This window comes from Delphinapterus leucas, chromosome 1 (assembly GCF_059928025.1).
Source record: "Delphinapterus leucas isolate spDelLeu-1000000601 "Yukka" chromosome 1, BTC_Dleu_Yukka2, whole genome shotgun sequence".
Lineage (NCBI taxonomy): Eukaryota > Metazoa > Chordata > Mammalia > Artiodactyla > Monodontidae > Delphinapterus > Delphinapterus leucas.
Window position 1 is genome coordinate 181988981 of NC_143129.1, and position 22936 is coordinate 182011916.

Below are 22936 nucleotides of genomic sequence, written 5' to 3' on the forward strand. Positions count from 1 at the left end.
GCAGTGGAGCAGCTGGGCCCATGTGCCATAGCTGCTGAGCCTGCGCTCTAGAGCCCACGAGCCACAGCTGCAGAGCCCGTGTGCCACAACTACTGAGGCCCACGAGCCTAGGGCCCATGCTTTGCAACAAGAGAAGCCACCGCAGTGAGAAGCCCACGCACTGCAACGAAGAGTAGCCCCCGCTCACCAAAACTGGAGAAAGCCTGCGTGCAGCAACGAAGACCCAACGAAGCCAAAAATAAATTAATTATTTTTTAAAAAAAATTCTATTATCTTTGCTCCTGTGAGTAGAGAAAAAAATGACAGGTTTGGTCAGAGAAGGGTATCTGGAATCCTCTCCCTAGGCTGATGGCAGTGGAAGCAGAAACTGGGAAAGGACTGGAGGGAGGAGAGGAGTGAAGAGGCACTGAAAGGCTCAATTGCTCTTGCAGACCCCGACATCCGCTACTGTGTCTTGGCATCCCTGGATGAGCGCTTTGACGCACACCTGGCCCAGGCAGAGAATCTGCAGGCCCTGTTTGTGGCCCTGAATGACCAGGTGTTTGAGATCCGGGAGCTGGCCATCTGCACCGTGGGCCGGCTCAGCAGCATGAACCCAGCCTTCGTCATGCCCTTCCTGCGCAAGATGCTCATCCAGGTAAGGATGTGACGGTCACACCTCGCGGTAGTGGGGAATGCACGTTCATCGTGAGTGCTCTTTGGGGAACGAGAGTTGAGGAGGAGGAAGGGAGAGAAAAGAGTGAGATGCCTGGTAGAAGCCACATTTGGCTCCAAGAGCCCACGTGTTTTCCTGGCTTGGTAATTGCGATTCTAGTGCTTATCGCCTCATAAGCCTCTTGTCAGCGTGACTCGCAAGCTGACCTCTCACGTGGCTCTTCCTTTTTCCTGGGAAGTCACCAGTGAGTCCGTTCCTTGCCCCTCTTCACTGCCTCTGCTGCAGATGGTGTCAGTCTGCCCAGCACCTCGCAGTCCTTCCGCTCCTGCTTCTGCTGATGCGAGGCCAGGCACAGAGTCCGAATACGGGAATGGCTCCAGCACTGTTTCTCGTCATCCTTGCCCCTGGTCTGTGGTCCCTGGCTGTCGTTCCTAAATAATGTGAGATGCCAAGCTAAGCTGCTTGGACTAGAGCCTCAGGTAGATGCGGGTTGGCATTGCTGCTAGAGCTGGTAGGATTTCCATTTCCTGCTGAAGCCTGTCTTCTAGTTCTTGTCTTCACCCGGCCGAGTAAGTTCTCTGGCTGAATTGTGAACGATGCACAGAGTCCAGTCCTTCCTGCCTCAAGTTATTTCCACCCACCTCTTCTGGGTCTCAGTGTGGCTCACCCGGTCATCTACTGTCCCCCGACTCCATCCTGTCCCCACCACACCCTCTGCTTCATGATCCTCCCCATGGTTTCTTTTGAAGTAAACACTTTTCATAACATATAAAGAACTTAAACATAGAAAATTATTAATGTAACTTCTACCCTAAAGAAATGTCATTTATTCGCAGTCTCTCATAATTAAAGTGACTGTGAGTTATATCATCAGTGAACAAAATAAAAGATTATACTTATGTTGGCACTTGTGTTTTTAGCCTAATGGTTCACTCCTTAACTGCTGGCCCGTGTTAGGAGTGCCTATCCTTTTAAGTCTTTGAAATAGCTAAAGTTTGGGGAAGGAAGAGAAATCATTGTTGAGCCTGCTAGCTCAAACCATGCTAAATAAGCTTGACAGAGAAATATCTCCTAATGAGAATATCAGTACGTTCATCCAGACAACAGATGTTTTGAGCACCTTCTGTGTTCCAAATACTGCTGGGTTCTGGAAGCGTGCCAGTGAACAAGGCAGGCATGGGCTGTGTCCTCAAGAAGCTTATAGTAAGCTATCAGGCTATCCGTTTTTCTGATACTGGAAAATGTGAAGCATCATTAAATGAATTTACTCTGTACTGAACTTAGCCCTTGAAACTCCAGAATTTTATTTTATTTTATCTTTTCTGTTTTAACAGAATGCAGCAAATCTACAAACACTTATTAGCAAAGGGAATGAATAAAACAAGTACAGCTTGGGAAAAAATTTTTAATAATTTTTCTTGTTTTTAAACTTTGATACAGATTTCTCCAAGTTGAATTGTACATTTTCATGCCTTGGTAAGGGACCTTACCTAAATGTGCTTTGGCCTTTTCTTGGCGTCTTGCTCATCAAGGTGGGCATTGGGTATTGTTATTAGAGTGCAGCGGCGCTCTTTGGCTCTGGAGTAAATTGGGAGCTGTTTGATCTGGTCCTGCGCTGTCCCAGAGAGTTGTGCTCTCCTCACTGGTACCCATTTCCCCGCAGACAGCCATCTCTTGAAGTTATGCTTCTGTTCTTAGTATCCTTCTCCATCCCCTCTCACTGCTGTATGCTGTGACCAGGTGAAAACAGACTGCCAAGGGGGTCCAGGAAATCAGGATTATTAAATCAATAATGTGAGACAAAACATAACATTGAATTGGAGACGACTCCTTTGGGTAGCTGAGTTAACACGAGCTTTGTTTCTCACTTTTCCCACTGTGCAGAGATTTCCTTCTGGCAACTTCAGCTCTCCAGAAGTCTGTCTATATTAAGTTGTTTATGTCTGTGTCACCAGGAGCATAACGTGCTGATTTGCTGGTGTTTTCAGCGTGTCAGTTAGATGGCACATGTTATCTCTGTTCGTTAAGGTCCGAGGGGATTCTATTGATATAACCCCTAACTGTTTGGGTTTATCTAGAGGTGCCCGAAACCACAACTGAGTATCAGTATTTCTTTCCACATCACAGCTGTTCTGACTAGTCTTGATTCCACTGTCATTATTTATAGGCACTCTGAGTGATTTGCTGTCTGTACAGATATTTTTCTTGCAGAGAGCCCTTCCTTCATTCTTTTGTTTTTTCAATTAATAAATTAATTTATTTTATTTTTTGGCTGCGTTCGGTCTTCACTGCTGCACGCGGGCTTTCTCTAGTTGCAGCGAGCGGGGGCTACTCTTCGTTGCGGTGTGCAGGCTTCTCATTGCGGTGGCTTCTCTTGCTGCGGAGTGCTGGCTCTAGACACATGGGCTTCAGCAGTTGTGGCACGCGGGCTCTAGAGCGCAGGCTCAGTAGTTGTTGCTCACAGGCTTAGTTGCTCCACGGCATGTGGGATCTTCCTGGACCAGGGCTCGAACCCGTGTCCCCTGCATTGGCAGGCGGATTCTTAACCACTGCGCCACCAGGGAAGCCCCCCCTTCATTCTTTATTTTTGCAAAACCCTGCTCACAGCGAGCCCTGTTGGTTTTCTCCGTCTTCTATGACTATCTACACTATTAAAAGTTATGCTTTGCAGAGGGCTGAGGGACCTTGGAGTACTGTGACAGAAGGAGAAAGGGCCAGTTTCAAACAGTTTTTCCTCCAGTCACTGCTGTATCCAGGACTGTTCTGTGAGCTGCAGAGATGGCCTTGCTTGTGGAGTATCTAGCAGCTCCTTGATCCGCAGTGAAGTTCTGGTTCCTTCCTCTAGTTCTGCGCCTCATTCTCGCTTCAAACACACAGTCCCTCTCGAATTTCCTTTGCCGTAGTCGTAGTAAGCCTTTATTCCCTACAGATTTTGACAGAGCTGGAGCACAGCGGCATTGGAAGAATCAAGGAACAGAGTGCCCGCATGCTGGGGCACCTGGTCTCCAATGCCCCCCGACTCATCCGCCCCTACATGGAGCCTATCCTGAAGGTAATTTGCAACAGACAGAGACTGGTTCTTTCTCTCTAGGATGTCTTGGGATGATGGGAGTGTTTTGGTGCTCACTGGTACACTGAACAAAGTAGATAATTTCTTTGGTCCCCGGCTCGCAGACAAGGGCCACATCAAGCACCCTCAGTTCAAGAATACCAGGAATCTCACCAGTTGCAGGAAAGGGCTCTCCTTCTAAGAGATAAGATATGATGTTTCAAGCACCTCATCCAATGTGCTTGGCGAGGAGAAGTAAGATAGTGGCATAAAGTAACTCCCCCCAAATGAAGAAAAAGTGAGCTTTAAAATCTGAGTCCACCTTCAGGTCTATGTTAGACTCATGTGAAGTCTTTCACAACTTATGTGGATCTGGGTACATGATCACACAGGTACAGTTTAGGGAAGGCATGGGAAATGTTTGTAGATCATGGCACTTGCCAGCTCCCTCATACGTCAGACTTGTGTGCAGTATGGAGAAAGGCTTAAGAATCCACATTCCAGAGGAAACCTGGATTCATAAAGCCTTAGAAGTAATTTATCTATGACTGAGATGGTCTCTTGGGTGAATTTTACTTATGTGAAAAAAAGTTTTCTAGTAGACTCTAACCAGCATTCATTTTCTCATACCTTCTTTCCATAGGCTTTAATTTTGAAACTGAAAGATCCAGACCCTGATCCAAACCCGGGTGTGATCAATAATGTCCTGGCTACAATAGGAGAGTTGGCTCAGGTAAGGGGACAACTGCTTTTTCCATAGGACGGGAAGAATTATTTTACCTCTGATGAAGTCAAAATACTTCTTAATGCCATAATTTCTAATGCTGTCTACCACTTCCTTTTTCACTTTGTAGGTTAGTGGCCTAGAAATGAGGAAATGGGTTGATGAACTTTTTATTATCATCATGGACATGCTCCAGGACTCCTCTCTGTTGGCCAAAAGGCAGGTGAGTACCACTACTTCGTGTGTGAGCAGGATAGGCCCCATGAGGCCAGGGACCTCGTCTCTCTCAGTCACCTTAGCCAGTAATGCCTAGCCCTAGTAGGTACTCAGAAATATTTGTTAACTGAGTAAAAAGAAGAAAGACTTGGAGCTAGAATTAGCGTTCATCCTGACCCAGAGTCACTGTCAGTATCAGGGCTGACCAGTGCCATTTCCTCTAGACTGAAAAAAAAAAAAAAAAAAAAAATGCAGGTCATCTATCAGAGCCCCGGCCCCTAAAGGGAAACAGAGAGTCTTGGCCTCTGGTTGTGGAGGGAAGCGGAGCTTCAGCTCACCCTCCCCCGGCCCTGGCTTCGCTTTGGTCATCGAGGTCATTAGGTGGCTGTGGCTAGACTGAAAGTAGGAACAACCTTAATTTCCTTTTGAGTCCGATTTCTCCTGTCAGTCATCCAGGGTATAGAAGAACTATATACTTCCTGAGAAAGGCGGGACTGTTCTTTACCTTTGTTCCAGCAATTGTTGTGTTGGTTTGTAGCCTTGATTTTATGTCCCAGCTCTCAGGATTTTAGTTTATGGTTAGCGCCCTTACTGGGCATTCTTTTCTTGTAACAGCCTCTAACACTTTGTTATAACCATTTAATGAAGAGTACGGAGTATGCTTTCTTTTCTCTCTTACTGGTGCTACAAACCATGTGATCTTTTGCCTGTCCAGGTGGCTCTGTGGACCCTGGGACAGTTGGTGGCGAGCACTGGCTACGTGGTGGAACCCTACAGGAAGTACCCCACATTGCTTGAGGTGCTGCTGAATTTCCTGAAGACTGAGCAGAACCAGGGTACACGGCGAGAGGTAGGAAACACCGCAAGCTTGGTGTTTAAAGACTTTGCTGGGAGAATGGAGAGACGTTTGCGTCATTAACATGCTCTGACAGTACAGATGAGACTTCCTGTCCCTCTCCGTTTTGTCCCTGTAGCTGGTCGTGGGATATGAATTGGGCATCATGGAACATGAGTATCCATGAGAGCTGCGGTAGTCAGGTGCTGTGATGAATGTTTTCTTTTCCCCTCCCCTTTCCCACGCAGGCTATCCGTGTGTTAGGGCTCTTGGGGGCCTTGGATCCCTACAAGCACAAAGTGAACATTGGCATGATCGACCAGTCCCGGGATGCTTCTGCTGTCAGCCTGTCAGAATCCAAGTCAAGTCAGGATTCCTGTAAGTTGAGGAGAACCTTCAGTGGCTGCCAAGTTCTTGCCTCACTAAGCCCTCACTGGCTGTGTTTAGAAAGAGCCTTGGGCTGGATAACTGTGAAATTATTGCATATTGACTCACCTTGTGACTTTTGAATGGAACGTCAGTAGTTTCCTCTTGAGTCACAGCAGGGGCGCTGCTTCCCAGTGTGTCCAGTCTTCCCGTTTGTCCAGGTTCTTTGTTAAAGGTCAACAGGCTATGTCTGTAGTCACTCTTAGGTGCTGATGAGAGAGACGTGAATTATCACCCCATCACCCTTGTTCATCTGTCATTCTTTGTTAGTGCATCTTTGATATTTTCTATTCCCATGGCACCCAAGGAGGAAGAGGGTAGAATTTATTCTCCCTGTTTTAATTGATAGGGAAATCTGAGGCTAAGGCTCAGAGGGCGTGGAAAAACTAGTAGCAATCAGGATCCAGGGCTCTTTCTTCCATCAAGTGGTCTAGCTGTAGAGTTCCTTTGTCTTTAGATAAGTAGCCTAAGAGATTGGGCAGGGCGTGGGGATGCAGGTGAGTTTTCTAGGCTTAACGCAGTGTCCATCAGGGCAGGCGTATTTCTCAAAGTGTGAAAGTTCAGCAGTGGTTCTCCCATCTAGTTCAGCAAAATGTTATTTTCCCCAAATAAAATAGTTTGTTTCTGAACTCTGTGGATGGGATCATACTGCTTCCAGTTTGTTCTTCTGTATATGAGAGAAGTGTGCCTGCAATGTTAATCCTGTCAGACCCACAGCCTTCGAGCAGAGCCTGAGCCACATCCTCCAGCGTTTCCTCCGTCCTCAGCAGTGCCAGTCATCCAGTCTCTTGGATGTTCTGGCTCTTAGCGTCCTTATTGTGCTGTTAAACCGCTACCCACTCCCATACCCTCCCCTCCCTCTCCCCCACCCTCCATACCCTCCTCCGCCCCTCCCCCACCCTCCATACCCTCCTCCGCCCCTCCCCCACCTTCCATACCCTCCTCCACCCCCAGTCCTTGAGGTCCTTGTTCAGGTCAGGTAGCATTTGTTGTTAACTTCTCTGAATTCCCTAGGGGGACCAAGCAGCTGCTGAACAGATGTTTGCCTAATTTAATCCCCTTTATTTTCATTTGGCGGAGTAACTTTTTATTGATGGTTTCAGCTACTGAAGTTGTGAACTGGAATGGTAAGAAGCTAAATTAAACGTAGCAATTTAAAGAAAACCCGTCATGTACTGTGTTAGGCTTTTGTAGTTTAGATAATAGATAAGCCAAAAACTGTCCTTCATGGTGAGAGCCTATTCACTGGCTCCTAATATACCTGGTATTCCCAGTGGTGTTAGAGTATAGCAGGGAGAGAGATGTGAATGCTGGTGACCCACAGGAGGTTTTTTTGTTTGTCGGTAACCACGCTTTGTCCAAAGTCAGAGTCATGTATAGCTCGTGATCCTCACCTTTGTTTGGTCCTAGCTGACTACAGCACCAGTGAGATGCTGGTCAACATGGGGAACTTGCCTCTGGACGAGTTCTACCCAGCCGTGTCCATGGTGGCCCTGATGCGCATCTTCCGAGACCAGTCCCTCTCTCACCATCACACCATGGTCGTCCAGGCCATCACCTTCATCTTCAAGTCCCTGGGGCTCAAGTGTGTGCAGTTCCTGCCCCAGGTCATGCCCACATTCCTGAATGTCATTCGGGTTTGTGACGGGGCCATCCGGGAAGTAAGTGGGTAAACCCCCAACCCTTGCTCCTCCCTGCTCCGTGCCATGCCTGTGTGGGAAGTCCATCTGTGCCTCAGCTTCCTAATAATGTACTCTGCTTGCCGTTATGCCTAATGCCTTTCCTCCCCCAGAACTTCTAACACCTAAGTGTACAGGTATAATCAGTTCAGCTCAACTTCCTGTTTTATACCTCAAAATGGCTAAAAGATGAGTGGCTGGAGGGGAAGCGGGGGGACAGCATTGTTATTCTCCGTAATCTACTGTTCAGTCCAATAATCTGATGGAATATCCCACAGTGGATTTCTGGTTGTTTCGGCATGATTAGATTTAAGTCAAACGCTTAGTGGGAATACTACAGAGGTGCAGTAACAATGCTTCATAATGTCAGTTTGTCCAATTATTGTTGGTCCTAAGTTTGAGCATATGGTGAGGTTGGTATGTATCACATCTCTCCATTGTAAAGTTACCTTTTTTCCTTAGCCATTAAGTAATGTGTGGGGTGATACATTGAGACTGTGTGACTGTCCTATTCCCCAGCTACCTTTTACCCAATGATTTTAGCCACCATTGATGATCCTTGTTGGAATCAATTATCACGTTGGTTGCAAAGTAATGACTTTTTTTTTTTTTTTAATTTATTTTTGGCTGTGTTGGATCTTCGTTGCTGCGTGTTGGCTTTTTCTAGTTGCGACGAGCGGGGGCTACTCTTTGTTGCAGTGTGCGTGCTTCTCATTGCAGTGGCTTCTCTTGTTGCGGAGCACAGGCTCTAGGCGCATGGGCTTCAGTAGTTGTGGCACACAGGCTTCAGTAGTTGTGGCTCACGGGCTCTAGAGCGCAGGCTCAGTCGTTGTGGCGCACAGGCTTAGTTGCTCTGTGTCATGTGTGATCTTCCCCGATCAGGGATTGAACCCGTGTCCCCTGCATTGGCAGGTGGATTCTCAACCCTTGTGCCACCAGGGAAGCCCCTCCTTCTACTTTTAATAGCTGGCATTTTTCTGTAAAGAAGAATTTCCCCCTTTCCCTCCCTCTTTCTCTCTCTTGCTCGCTCTCTCTCTCTTTTTTTTTTTTTCTCTGAGCCATAGAGTACGCACAGTGGTTCTGTGATTACCATACCTGTACCACTACCAACAGCGATCCTACTGAATACAGTTCAAGGTGGCTTTGCGGTTCCTACTGTTCTTAGAAAGTATTCCACAAGGTGTATGGTCAGAGTACTGCGTTTTAAAGATCCTGGAATTAAATATTTTTTCTTCTGTGATTACATATTCAATTTGATGTACATTCAGAGGAAATAGTATTTTCTTTAGAAAGTATATTTTCTAATTTTCTGCCTGGAATATACAAGTGCATTTTATTTTTACATAATCAACCTCATTGAATTCTTACTAATTCTAATAATTTACCTGTAAATTTTCCCAGGTTTTCACTCTAGCTAATCATATAGTCTGCCGAACATAAAAAACAGTTTTGGCTTTTTTGTTTTGGTCGGTAAAGCAGTTGTTAACTTTTCCTTACTGCTTTCCTAGGACCTTCACTGCAGTGTTGATTAGACTCTGTAATAGTGGAAACCTTTAATCTTGTTCCTGATTTTAATGGGACTAGTGTTAAGATTTCATCACTAAGTATAATGTTTGCTGTAGGTTTTTTTTTTTAATCTTTATTGGAATATAGTTGCTTTACAATATTGTATTAGTTTCCACTGTACAGCAAAGTGAATCAGCTATATGTATACGTATATCCCCTCTATTTTGGATTTCCTTCCCATGTAGGTCACCAGAGAGCACTGAGTAGAGTTCCCTGTGCTATACAGTAGGTTCTCATTAGTTATCTGTTTTGGTTTTTGTTTTGCGGTACGCGGGCCTCTCACTGTTGTGGCCTCTCCCGTTGCGGAGCACAGGCTCTGGACGCGCAGGCTCAGTGGCCATGGCTCATGGGCCCAGCCGCTCCGCGGCATGTGGGATCTTCCCGGACCGGGGCACGAACCTGTGTCCCCTGCGTCGGCAGGTGGACTCTCAACCACTGCGCCACCAGGGAAGCCCCAAAATATATGTATTTTTGTATACATATAAATAGTACATGACCAGTATTAGTATTAACAATATGATTACTGAATGCAGTTCAAGGTCGTTCGCAATTTGTTATTGTTTTTAGGATGTGTCTTGTTGGGGATATACACCAAAATACTGTGTTCAAAGTCACTTGAAATAATTCTTTGAGTGATTGTGCAACCAACTTGGTTTATAGTTAAACTCATTTGTTCCTGTTTATTTTCAATTTTTAGAAATTTCTTGTGAGTTTTTGTAATTTAACTTTCATTCTAGTTATGTAAGACGTTAGCATAATTCAAGAGTCAAAACTATAAGATATATTCAGCAAAGACCAGCTTCCATGCCTATTCTTATACCTTGTTTCTTCCTTCCTCTATCATTTACTATTGCTGCTGTAACAAATCACCACCAATTTAGTAACTTGAAACAACACAAATTGATTATCTTACAGCTCTTTAAGTCATAAGTCTGGCATAGATCATACTGAACTACAGTCAGGGTGCCATTAAGACTGTGTTCCTTTCTGGAGGCTCTAGGGGGAACCCCTTTCCTTGATTTTTCTAGCTTCTAGAGGCTGCCTGCATTCTTTGGCCTCCTTCCTCCATCTTCAAAGTCAGCAACATTGTATCTCTTTGACTCTCCTTTTTCCCTCAAATCTTTCTCTCTGAACATAACCAGGAAAGGTTCTCTGCTTTTAAGGACTCCTGTGATTAGATTGGGCCCACCCGGATAATCTCCCCATCTCAGCGTCCTGCTCCCTCATCACATCTTCAGAAGTCCCCTTTGTCATGTAAAGTAATTTATTCACAGGTTCTAGGGATTAGGACATGGAGTTTTCGGTTACCGAAATCCTGCCTACCACACTTCCCCCTAAGCTAACCAGTTTTATCAGTTTTAAAATTTATCTTTTCAGTGTTTATTTTTGAAAATATAAGGAAATATATGTCCCCCACCCTCCTTCCTCAGAAGAATAACATAGTATAAACTTTCTGGATCTTACTCTTTTCCATGTTCACAGCAGCATATCCTGGAGTTCATGCCATAGCAGTATAGTGAGAATGTCTTCATTCCTTTAGAGGCAATTGGTACTTCATTGTGTGAACATGCCACAGCTATTTGACCAGTCCCTATTGATGACTGTGTTTTTCCAGTCTTTCATATTTAAGATAATCCTGCGATGAAAAGCTTTGTGTATACATCATTTTCACCTCTATTTCTTCTTGTACTTAAATGGCTTCACCTTTTACATTTAGATCTTTGAGCTCTTTGGAATATGTCCCAGTGTACAGTATGAGGAATGCATCCAATTTTTTCTTTTTCACCCATAAAATTTGACTTGCATACCTTATTTAACAAAGTCTAAAATTAGTCATTGTCTCCATCCTTTCCCTGAACAATATACAAAACTTAGAATGACTGATCAAAGTATTGTATCTCCCTTCCCTCTTATGTTACTATCTAGTATCACTTTTTTTTAACTCCAAATTAAACGTTACTGTTATTTTATGCAGACAGTGTTTATGTTTATCCCTTTGGCCACTTCATTACTGTCTCCCATCTCAGAGCTTCCTCCTAGGACCATTTTCCTTCTCTCTAAGGTAAATTCTTCTGAGCATCCATCAAAGTAAATGCTTTGTTTTTGTTTATCTGGAAAAAATCTTTATTTCACCCTCTTATAAAATCTTTATTTAGCTGAGAATACAATTCTGGGTTCTCCTTCAGCTGTAGATATTATCCCACTGTTTTCTGACTTCTTTTGTCGCTGTTGAGAAATTATGATTCCTTTTCATGTAATCTCCCTTTCCTCTATGGCTGTTTCAGACCTTCTCATGTTTTTGTTGTCCTGAAGTTGCACTGTTGTAAATCTAGGTATGCATTTCTCTTTCTTATCCTGATGGGGATTTGTGGGCTTTCTGAATATGAGGACTCCACCCTTCTATTTTTTCCTTCCAGAATTAGATTCAACATTTAGAGCTTCTCATTCTGTCCTTAATGTCTCTTAGTTTCTTATCCGTGTTGTTCATCTTTGTCTCTCAGAGATGTATTCTGGATATGTCTTCACATCCATTTTCTATTCACTGATTCTTTAGCTATGTCTTTTTGACCTGTCATTGAGTTTTTAGTTCCTACTACTTTTTTTTTTTTTTTTTTTTTTTTTTTTTTTTGCGGTACGCAGGCCTCTCACTGTTGTGGCCTCTCCCGTTGCGGAGCACAGGCTCCGGACGCGCAGGCTCGGTGGCCATGGCTCGCAGGCCCAGCCGCTCCACGGCATGTGGGATCTTCCCAGACTGGGACACGAACCCGTGTCCCCTGCATCGGCAGGCGGACTCTCAACCACTGCGCCACCAGGGAAGCCCTCTTATTCCTTTAAGCATTTTAAACAGGTTTACTTTATATTTTCTATCCAATAATTCCAATATACATAAGGTTTTTGATGAGTCTAATTCTGTTGTTTATTGTTTCTGCTGAGTCAAACTCGCAGCAAGTCTGTAAGTCTGTCCTTATGTGTTTTACAATTTTGGATCATGCATCATATTCAGCTGGACTTCCCCTGGAGCTGTTAATACTGGAATATCTGCTCTGAAGTTACATCTCTCCAGAGAGGGCCTGCATTTGCTTCTACCAGGTGGTCTAGGAGAACTTTTAGTTAGTTTCTTGGCTTAGAGTTTCTCAGGCCACACAGGTAGTTAAAATAACCCCCTAAACTCATATGAGAGTGGCCTGAAATTACAAACTCTTAGGAAGGCTTTTTTCTCCTACCTAGACCTCACATCAAGACTCACAGATTACTTTGTCTCCTTTGCCAGTGGACAGATTTGGGGGTAGGAGGTTTCACCATTTTTCTTGATATGTAGCTTTTTGAAGGTCTGGCTTTATGTGAAAGGTTTCAGTTCTGATAATCTAATAACAACATTTATCTTTTATGCATTACTTTTAGGCTTTTCATAGCAAGGGGATTTAGGAGGGGATCTAACCCGCCATATTTTCAGGAACAAAGCTACATGTTCTTTTAAAATACTAATGTTCAGGAGGGAAAAGAGAAAACAGCTTGTGAAAGAATCTAAGGGAGAAGAAATGAGGTGGCTACTCGGGCCCCCTCCCTGGGGATGAGGCACCTGCCTGGGTGTATCCGCTGACCCTTATGAATCAGCCACCAGAGAGGCTGCCCCATGGACACCTCATATGAAGTGACAGCAAGGATCAGGAGGCTTTTGTCCTTTCGTCTCAAGGTTTCCCCTGACCAGCCATCCTCGCTGCCCTGCTTTTCCTCCAGTTTAGATTTTCTACCTTCTTTCAGGTTCTGCATAACAAAAGTTTAACTCAAAAACCATTGTATTTTAGAGTCTCCTGTCCCTTGATCTCTGTAATATACTTTCGTAGGAACCGTTTCACAAAAACTGTCAGCAGTGATTCTATGAGGAGGTGCCCAGGAGATAGGTAGGGATGGCTCTACCAAGTTGAACCTGTGTGCCATGTGAGACCAGCTTCTAAGCCCCTTAGAATCCACTGGTGTCCCTGTCCTTCTTTGAGCCCAGTCCTATGTGTCCTGTCAGTCTCACCTCTTCAGGTAATGAGTTCTATAAGTCCATTACTCACTATTTGAAACATACTTTTTATTTTTCCCCAACTTACCCAAGTTTTAAAATGTGGATAAGGGTGAAAATACATATGTATGAAATTATTCTTGTTAATGGAGGGCAGCAAAGGCATAGAGAGCTATAAAAATTAGGAGGGGGTGAGGGGGAAAGGGAGGTTTACAATATGACTTGCAACTTGATATTGACATGTAGCACTATCTGAGGATCATAACAAAATAAAAACTACACCCTGAAGACATCTTTAACCTGGAAAGTAGTTGGGAGTTCTCTTACCTAAGCCATCTTTATTCCCAACTTTATTTCGTGAATGGCATCTCTTAACAGTTGCAAGATACCAACCTAAATAGAATCTCCTAATCCCAGCCCTCCCTCAATTTGCTTGCTGTTTTGGTTCACAGTTTCTTTCTTTCTTTTTTTTAAATTAATTTATTTTATTTATTATTTATTTTTGGCTGCACTGGGTCTTCGTTGCTGCACACGGGCTCTCTCTAGTTGCGGCGAGCGGGGGCTACTCTTCGTTGCGGTGTGCATGCTTCTCGTGGTGGCTTCTCTTGTTGCAGAGCATGGGCTCTAGGCGCACGGGCTTTAGTAGTTGTGGCACACAGGCTCAGTAGTTGTGGCTCGTGGGCTCTAGAGCGCAGGCTCAGTAGTTGTGGTGCACGGGCTTAGTTGCTCCGCAGCGTGTGGGATCTTCCTGGACCAGGGCTCGAACCCGTGTCCCCTGCATTGGCAGGCGGATGCTTAACCACTGCGCCACCAGGGAGGTCCCCACAGTTTCTTAGAGACACAATTAACTAATTAATTAAGACCTAATTAATTGAGTTAATTACTATAAGTGAACCACAATACCCATAATAGTTAGCTGTATTTATTTTAGAAAGTAAGTGGTAGTGAATTAAGACTGAATAAACAAAAGATACATCTACAGTTAATTAAAAATTTCATGTCCATTTTTAAGTTTTCAGTTACTCCAGAAATCCTTCAATGATAGATGATGTTCATTGGGCATTTAACAGTATTTGTGTCCCTGTTCTAGTGCTTTCCAGGTATTAGCCCAGTTAACTCTTACCACAAGCCTATGAGACAAGAACTGTTATCTCCCATTTTCCCACAGAAGAGGCTGAGTGCAGAGAGATTAAATGAAGGTCACAAAGCTAGTAGGTAACAGAAACAGTTCAGAACAGCTAGTCTGGCCCCGAAGCCCCTGCTGAGCAGAAACTGCCTCACCTGGTGAGTAAAGCCACTGACATATTTTTCAGCGCTCACCACCGTTACCACCGATGGTTACCACCGATGGTTTTAAGTCTCATTCTTTGAAGCTTATTCTCAGAAGAAAGGGTGGTGCAGAAACCGATTCCATAATTGTCTTTATTCATTAGCGTGCACTTGGGGTAAGACTGGGAGGTCTACATCCTTCGTGGTGCCAACTTGCTGACCTCTTCTCTGTTTCAGTTTCTGTTCCAGCAGCTGGGAATGTTGGTGTCCTTTGTGAAGAGCCACATCAGGCCTTACATGGATGAAATAGTCACACTCATGAGAGTGAGTAGAAATTAATGCTTTGGCCTGTTCCTCAGTGTTTGGGTCCAGGAGCATTCAGCAGCAGGTTTGGATGATGTGGACATTTTTTTCATGGGTCATCATAGAGACGTTATAACCTGAGGATAAAAAGTGGAGCAAGGTATCCCACTGGATTATGAAAGGGGGTGGAGGGGCTCTCGCTACAGGCTCCCAGGTAAAGAGTTCAAGGTGTGAAATCTGAGGAGAAATCCTGAAGGAATTGTTCTGCCAGAAGTAAACTGGAGTTCTTTGCCTCACACACAGCAAAGCAATTTCACTTTAACATCACAATAGTGCTTTACTATTCTCACAAAAGCCCTCTTCCTTACTGCCTGTAAAACCATGGCCTTAAGAAAGGATTGGGGATTGGGTTTTCCTGGGGCCATTAAATACGATGGAGTGCTGTCAGGCTCTGAGGAAGAAGGTAATGCTTTTCCCTGCTACCTTCAAAAGCATAAATACCGCCTTCTGACTGTAATAGTGTTGTGGTTTTTTTAAATACATAAATTTATTTATTTATTTATGGCTGCATTGGGTCTTTGTTGCTGCTGCGCAAGCTCCCTCTAGTTGCAGCAAGCTGGGGCTACTCTTCATTGTGGTGTGCGGACTTCTCATTGCGGTGGCTTCTCTTGTTGCGGAGCACAGGCTCTAGGCGCGACGGCTTCAGTAGTTGTGGCATGCGGGCTGTAGAGCGCAGGCTCAGTAGTTGTGGCACACGGGCTCAGTAGTTGTGGCTTGCAGACTCTAGAGCGCAGGCTCAGTAACTGTGGCGCACGGGCTTAGTTGCTCCATGGCATGTGGGATCTTCCCGGCCCAGGGCTCGAACCCGTGTCCCCTGCGTTGGCAGGCAGATTCTTAACCACTGCACCACCAGGGAAGTCTCTGCAACAGTGTTTGAGAAGAGGCTGTCGTCCCAATTTTTTTTTTTAAACATATTTATTGGAGTATAATTGCTTTACAATGGTGTGTTAGCTTCTGCTTTATAACAAAGTGAATCAGTTATACATATACATATGTTCCCATATCTCTTCCCTCTTGCATCTCCCTCCCTCCCACCCTCCCTATCCCACCCCTCTAGGTGGTCACAAAGCACCTAGCTGATCTCCCTGTGCCATGCGGCTGCTTCCCACTAGCTCTCTATTTTACGTTTGGTAGTGTATATATGTCCATGCCACTCTCTCACTTTGTCACAGCCTACCCTTCCCCCTCCGCACATCCTCAAGTCCATTCTCTAGTAGGTCTGTGTCTCCATTCCCGTCTTACCCCTAGGTTCTTCATGACCTTTTTTTTTTTCTTAGATTCTATATATATGTGTTAGCATATGGTATTTGTTTTTCTCTTTCTGACTTACTTCACTCTGTATAACAGACTCTAGGTCCATCCACCTCACTACAAGTAACTCAATTTCGTTTCTTTTTATGGCTGAGTAATATTCCATTGTATATATGTGCCACATCTTCTTTATCCATTCATCTGTCGATGGACACTTAGGTTGCTTCCATGTCCTGGCTATTGTAAATAGAGCTGCAATGAACATGTTGGTACATGAGTCCCTTTGAATTATGGTTTTCTCAGGGTATATGCCCAGTAGTGGGATTGCTGGGTCATATGGTAGTTCTAGTTGTAGTTTTTTAAGGAACCTCCATACTGTTCTTCATAGTGGCTGAATCAATTTACATTCCCACCAGCAGTGCAAGAGTGTTCCCTTTTCTCCACACCCTCTCCAGCATTTATTGTTTCTAGAGTTTTTGATGATGGCCATTCTGATCGGTGTGAGATGATATCTCATTGTCGTTTTGATTTGCATTTCTCTAATGATTAATGATGTTGAGCATTCTTTCATGAGTTTGTTGGCAATCTGTATATCTTCTTTGGAGAAATGTCTATTTAAGTCTAGGTGCAAAGGACTCCCCATTGATGGCAGTATCATTTTTCTGTATTGGGAGTGGGAGGGTGCTTCCTACTGTTCTCTATAATTTCAGTGTCTCTGCTTAGGGAGATTGCTTTGCAGAGATGGCTGTGTCCTCAAAGAACTGGAAGACAATTATTCCAGTGATTTTTGTTCTTCTACCCCAGACCTTTGTAGTTAGCTTGGAAGAAGCAGCAGGACTAAAATGAAAGTGGCTGCCTTCAAAAATGGAACTTCCCCGAAAATGAGTCTCAGAACTGAAAAACTCCTGTATGTATAAATAAGTAAAAGCTGCTCTGTTCCCTGCCTCCTGCCACAGGGGCCTCTGTACAGGAAGAGTTAGGTAGGATGCTAAAGAGCCTGCGGGTGGTGTTAAGGGAGTTGGGGGTGGGGCGGGGAGGGAGGAAGCAGTGCACTCCGGGGTTGAAGCTGAAGTAACCTGTGACTTATTCCCCAAAAATGACTTACAACAAAACATGTAGGGGTTTGAGGCTGGGAGCCTTACACCTGCAAAATACAGCTTTCATTTCCTCCAAGACAGAGAAGGTGCCAACAGGGCTCTTCTCTGGCTCTTGCTCCTGGGCATTTCAGTGAGCTCCACCCAGGAGGGCTCGGGGCTTTGTGAACAGTGATCCAGCCGGCATCCCTGGGGAGGCTGCCTGGTTTCTTTGACGTAGAGAAAACCCTTTGTGAGGAGCCCCATGACCCTGCAGTGGAAAGGTAGGCGGGCTTTCTCTTAAGAAGGCAGAGTGTGGTCCCAGTGAATGACCATCACACAAACCACGGAGGCCATAAAATTTGTGGTGTTTCTTTGTCGAAGCTTTTTATCTAGAGAAAATAGCTTTTTCAAAGAGAATACCTCTCTCCAAGCAGAGAGAAAGAAAGTTTTACCAGCACCTTTTAGTATAGATTTTTTTTGAAATGTTTTTACTTTGTAAACTACTATGTGTTAAGAACAATTTTTTCTAAATAAAAATACCTTAGGCTTCTTTTAAAGCCTTCCATCTGAGGAGTTATCTTTTTTTTTTTTTTTTCACTGACTTCTACTCTGAATTAAATGGGGGCCCAAGAGTACTAATAAGCATACGTTGCCATCATTAAGTCTCCTACTCTGGAGGTTTTAAAGAAGGCAGTAGGCCACTATCTTTCTGAATTGATTTGAAATGACAGCTTTTCCTGGAGTGAGAGACTTGGACCAATTTGCGTTGCAGTACCGAGACAGGATCTGGAGCCAGTTGGCCAAGTTTTTATTTTAGTAATTTATGTGGGATATAATTAGATGAATGTAGAAAAATGCTCCTCTTGTGGCACTCTCCAGGCCTGAAAATGGTTTGGGACAGATGTCAGATGCTGTCGAGCAAAGTCTAAATCCAAAAGGGCAGGAAATCTTGTTAACACTGAAGTCACCCTCTGGCAGAGCCCAGGTGCTACCCAAAGTGGGACCACCCCTAGACGGCTGGAGAGCTCCTAGAGGGATGCAGGCCTGGTCATTTGTTCATTCTGCCAGATGGGTTTGGGTGGCTGGAATATGCCAGGCGCTCTGCTAGATTCAGGGAAACAGAGGTGGACCGAGGGTTTCTTGCCCTTAACCAGCCTACAGTCGAGTAGAGGGAAGGCGGCAAAGAAAATTAAGTATTACAGGTGCTAGAAGAGAGCAGAGCAGAGTGGTTAATGGAAGGAGATAGGAACGCCTTCTTAGGCGAAGTGAGGCTTGAGCCACGTCTGGAAAGACAGATGGGCTTAGCTGAGCAAGAGGTGGGATTCTAAGCCGAGAGCAGCATGAGCAAAGCACGGAGGAGCCATGTAGCCTGGTGCTTTTGGGGAAATGCAGTTTAGTTGCTCACTGTGACTGACGTAGGATACAGGGAGGCCTTGGAAGAGGAGGATAAGGAAGGAGTCCCATGGCACAGACCATGCTCGCTGCATTTGTGCTTCGTTTTGGCTGTCTCAGTTCCTTGGTTCATATTTCAGCAGAAGGGCCCCCGACTTTGCTCCTCTGTCTCTTCCCTCTTTATAGGAATTCTGGGTCATGAACACCTCCATCCAGAGCACGATCATTCTTCTCATTGAGCAGATTGTGGTAGCTCTTGGGGGTGAATTTAAGCTCTACCTGCCCCAGCTGATCCCACACATGCTACGAGTCTTCATGCATGACAATAGCCCAGGCCGCATCGTCTCCATCAAGGTGAGTAACCCGGGACATCCTCTGGAGAGATTTCCAGAGTCCATCAGAGTCCCTGGATGATCATCTAAGAGACCCTGTTCTGAGTGACAGGGGGACGCTCGGTCCGTAAGACTGACTCTAAAGAATGCTGTAGTACCTGATGCGTGCAGTGTACAGTTTACAGAATGTTTCTCATCCTCTCTTGATTATCCTTATGTTTTGTCTCTTTTAATGGATTATTCTTGGTAAATATTTTATTTAGCATACCAGTTTTCTCTATTATCCAGCAACTGATTCCTTAACGGTTGAAATAAGTTCAGAGAAAGCAAAGTAACATATAAGTGAAATAAAATGACGGGGAAAAGTGCTACCAAGAGAATGTAATTCAGAGCCATTTAATAAAGGCTTTTCAGAGTCCCCAAAGCATTTTGAATTATCCATACGACTGCCGCCCTTCAGGTACTTAGATACTTGATACCTGACTGTATTCGCTCATCGCCGTGCCTTTACTCCTCTTTGCAGTTGCTGGCTGCAATCCAGCTGTTTGGCGCCAACCTGGATGATTATCTGCATTTGTTGCTGCCCCCTATCGTGAAGTTGTTTGATGCCCCCGAGGTTCCATTGCCGTCTCGAAAGTGAGCACCTACCCTGTAGGACTAACAGTCATCAAGCTTTTAATGTTTTGTTGACAATGCCCTTTTCTTAAGTCCCCAGGCCATCTCTCTATTTTTTTGTTATTTCAACTCTCATTAGTTTAGTCCAGATATGTATGTACCAGGTTTATGGAAATCTTCACTGTCCCCATCCCACAGGAATGTGTGTTAGATCTCTGTACCCAAAATAATGTCAGAAGCCATTCCTTCCCGTTGGGTGCCGATTGTAAAGGTAGCCCTCAGCCACTTCTCTTATTCTTGGGCTGTGTGTTAGCAATTACTGTATGTCAGCGATTGTTGTAGGGCAGCGTTAGAGACAGTGGACCGCCTGACGGAGTCCCTGGATTTCACTGACTATGCCTCTCGGATCATTCACCCGATTGTGCGAACGCTGGACCAGAGCCCAGAACTCCGTCCCACAGCCATGGACACGTTGTCCTCACTCGTGTTTCAGCTGGGGAAGAAGGTGAGGCAGGAGTCCTCGACTCCTCCGCTTGTTAATCTGTAGGCCTCAATCACTGACAAAGAGCTAGGAATTGTGCCTTTTTTTCCTTCTTTATTCAGCAAGTATTTATTGAGCCACCTGTGTGGGCTGAGTGCTGTTCTGGGGATAACGCTGTAAACAGAATGATGTCCTTGTTCTCACAGAGCTTACATTCCAATGAAGCAAAGTTATGAGACATAATTTATCTCATAAGAGGGATGGGAGGGAGTAGGGAGAGATGCTGTTTCTTTAGAGGCAGACCTCTCTGATAAGGTAACATTTCAGCAGAGACCTAAATAAAGGAAAGGCCCAACGCCAGGGAGCTGGCTGCAGGCAGAAGGATTAGCAAAGGCACGAGATGGCAGTGTGCTTGAAGGGTGGGGGCAGCAGGAGAGCAGTGACTTCAGGGGAGGGAGCCGGAGGAAAGTACTTGGAAAAGGGCATAGAGAGAACCTTGTAGAGGCTGTGCTGGCAGTAGGCATGGAAGCTAGGTATTGTGGCCAGTGGTCCTCAGAACGTGACCCCCGCACAAGCAGCATTAGCATCTACTTAGCTGGGTGCTCCTTAGAACTGCAGACTTTCACGCCTCACCCCAGACCTACCAAGCCAGCAGTTCTGACTGTGGAGCCCAGCAATCTCTGGTTTCATATGCCTTCCAGGTGGTTCTGATGCCCACTAAAATTTGCACATGACTGTTGTAGGCCATTATAGCTGGCTTTCACTCTGAGCAAGACTAGAATTCTTTGGAGATTTTGAGCCCAGGAGTACTGTGATCTGCCCTAGCATTGTTAAATGATTATTCTCAGTGCTGTGTGCAAGAATAGACTGGGCCAAGAGGGGAAGCAGAGAGACCATTAAAATCAGAGGCTGTTGCAGTGACGCAGATGGAAGGTGAGGGGGATGAGGTAGCACAAGGGGTCAAAAGTACCACAGAGCTAGTCCCAAACCCAGAAGTAGTAGCTGTAATGTGGTAGGGGTAATATTCTTTTTTCTATTTCCCACTCTCCAAAGTAATGGTTTCTGACCTGCTTCCTCTCTTGTTATAGTACCAAATTTTCATTCCAATGGTAAATAAAGTTCTGGTGCGACACCGAATCAACCATCAGCGCTACGATGTCCTCATCTGCCGGATTGTCAAGGTGAGCTGCGCTTTGCTTCTGTTTGCAAGTCCCGCATTGTCCTTCTCAACTGCTATTCTTGTACTCTTAGCAGTGGGGGTATATCTAGCTTTTTAGCTCTGAACTAGAGATTGGCAAACTTTTTCTGTCAAGATAGTAAATTTTTTCAGCTTTGTAGGCTGTGTGGTCTCTGATGAAACTACTCAGCTCTGCCACTGCAGCCTGTAAGCAGCCATATGCATATGTAAACGAACAAGCCTGATTGCATCCCAGTAAAACTTCATTTATGGACACCAGAATATGATTCTCTAATAATTTTCACATGTTGCAGAATAGCAATCTTCTTTCAATTTTTTTTCAATCATTAAAAAATGCAAAAACCATCCTTGGCTCTCAGGCCCCACAAAAACAGGCAGCAGCTCCTTGCCGGCCCAGCTCTTCGTCATGTTTATGACTCACGGTTGTCTCACATTTGCCAGTTGCATGCTCATACTACTAAGTCAGTGCTTGTCAGTGACTAGGAGTGACCAACACAGACTGGTCTCAGTGCGGAATACAGCCCACCTATGATTCATTCTGTCCATATGTGGAATCTTAACCTAAATCCTGGCTCTTCCAGAAGGTGTGGCCCTCCCAAGGTTTAAGGATGTTTTCTAAACTGGGAGCAGCTTGTGGAGTTGCAGAGTGGTTCTCTAAATCTCTGGTTGCAGGGATACACCCTTGCTGATGAAGAAGAGGACCCTTTGATTTACCAGCATCGAATGCTGCGGAGTGGCCAAGGGGATGCCTTGGCTAGCGGACCAGTGGAAACAGGACCCATGAAGAAACTGCACGTCAGCACCATCAACCTCCAAAAGGCAGGTCCATCGTTTCCTGGGGGGGCTTGGAAAGGAGAGCCCCTGCTCTTCTCTCTTGTTCAAAACTTTCAGCTCTTGCTGTCTTCTGTTTAAAACAACCAAAAACCAAGCATCTTTCTGAAAATCTAGATACCACTTAGGTCATTTTATTTTTTCTCCAAGTATCTGAATTTTACAATTTTTTAATGGAAGGAAAATAAAGAACAAGGTGTCCTTTTATGTTCCCTTGGAGCTTTGACAGTGGAATGCATTGTTGCAAATAGCATTCTCATTTTTTACATGACCAGAACAGAACCAGTGAGCCTCCTAGTTAGCACTGAGCCTGATGCAGGCTCTTTAAAGCAGTGCTTCTCAAACTTCTCAGACTCACTGGGCTTACCACATGCTGGGGAGCTTGTTGTTAAAATGCTCATTCTGATTCAGGCCCAAGCTCAGGCCTTGATAGTCTCCATTTCTGACAAGCTCCCAAGTAATGCTGATGCCAGTGGTCCACGGACCACACTTTGAGTAGCAAGGTTTTAGATCTCTGCAGATCAGTACTGGATTCTCCATGCTGACCAAAGCCTGGGATATAACCAGCTTCTCATCATGTATGCCACCAGCTATGCACTTAAAAACAGGCAGTTTCAAATCATCGCTAATGGATGGATCTAAACAGAGTAATCATACACTTCACTGACTTTTAAATAAATATACCAGGTTGCTTATTGTCCACACTTTGAAGTAGCCGTTAGTACCTCTAGTGACTGTAAGCAGCTCCCCGTTTGAATTTCAATGTGGTGGTTTTCTTTATTAGCAGCCGACGCAACACAGCTGCATTTCACGTGTAGCAGCAGGTCGAGGTAAAGAACTGGGCAGGGCTGGGTCCTAGTTGGCTCGGTGTCTTCTTTTGGCCAAGCCCATAACGATTTGCACACAGGCCTGTGTGCGTGTTCTCACCCACAGCTTTGAAACACTGGCCTGTACTCCTGACATCAGTCT

At 44.9% G+C, this 22936-nt stretch overlaps 1 protein-coding gene across 10 annotated transcripts in view; it reads left to right on the forward strand.

Moving 5' to 3' along the window:
* The window catches only part of MTOR (mechanistic target of rapamycin kinase), a 117362-nt gene that overhangs the window by 17500 nt on the left and 76926 nt on the right, over nucleotides 1-22936 (forward strand). For 8 of the 10 annotated variants that reach the window (XR_016389009.1, XR_016389010.1, XM_089901306.1 and 5 more), the window contains exons 13-25: nucleotides 432-637; nucleotides 3585-3707; nucleotides 4348-4437; nucleotides 4559-4651; nucleotides 5360-5494; nucleotides 5728-5857; nucleotides 7316-7566; nucleotides 14666-14752; nucleotides 18697-18864; nucleotides 19366-19478; nucleotides 19788-19962; nucleotides 21027-21119; nucleotides 21809-21955. Coding sequence is in view for 8 of the 10 variants with exons in the window: in XM_089901306.1 (XP_089757432.1) it covers nucleotides 432-637; nucleotides 3585-3707; nucleotides 4348-4437; nucleotides 4559-4651; nucleotides 5360-5494; nucleotides 5728-5857; nucleotides 7316-7566; nucleotides 14666-14752; nucleotides 18697-18864; nucleotides 19366-19478; nucleotides 19788-19962; nucleotides 21027-21119; nucleotides 21809-21955 (1811 nt within the window). In the remaining 2 variants the exon portion in view is untranslated. The remainder of the gene's footprint in view (nucleotides 1-431; nucleotides 638-3584; nucleotides 3708-4347; nucleotides 4438-4558; nucleotides 4652-5359; nucleotides 5495-5727; nucleotides 5858-7315; nucleotides 7567-14665; nucleotides 14753-18696; nucleotides 18865-19365; nucleotides 19479-19787; nucleotides 19963-21026; nucleotides 21120-21808; nucleotides 21956-22936) is intronic. The other 2 variants (XM_022598746.3, XM_089901301.1) reach the window with 1 other exon arrangement.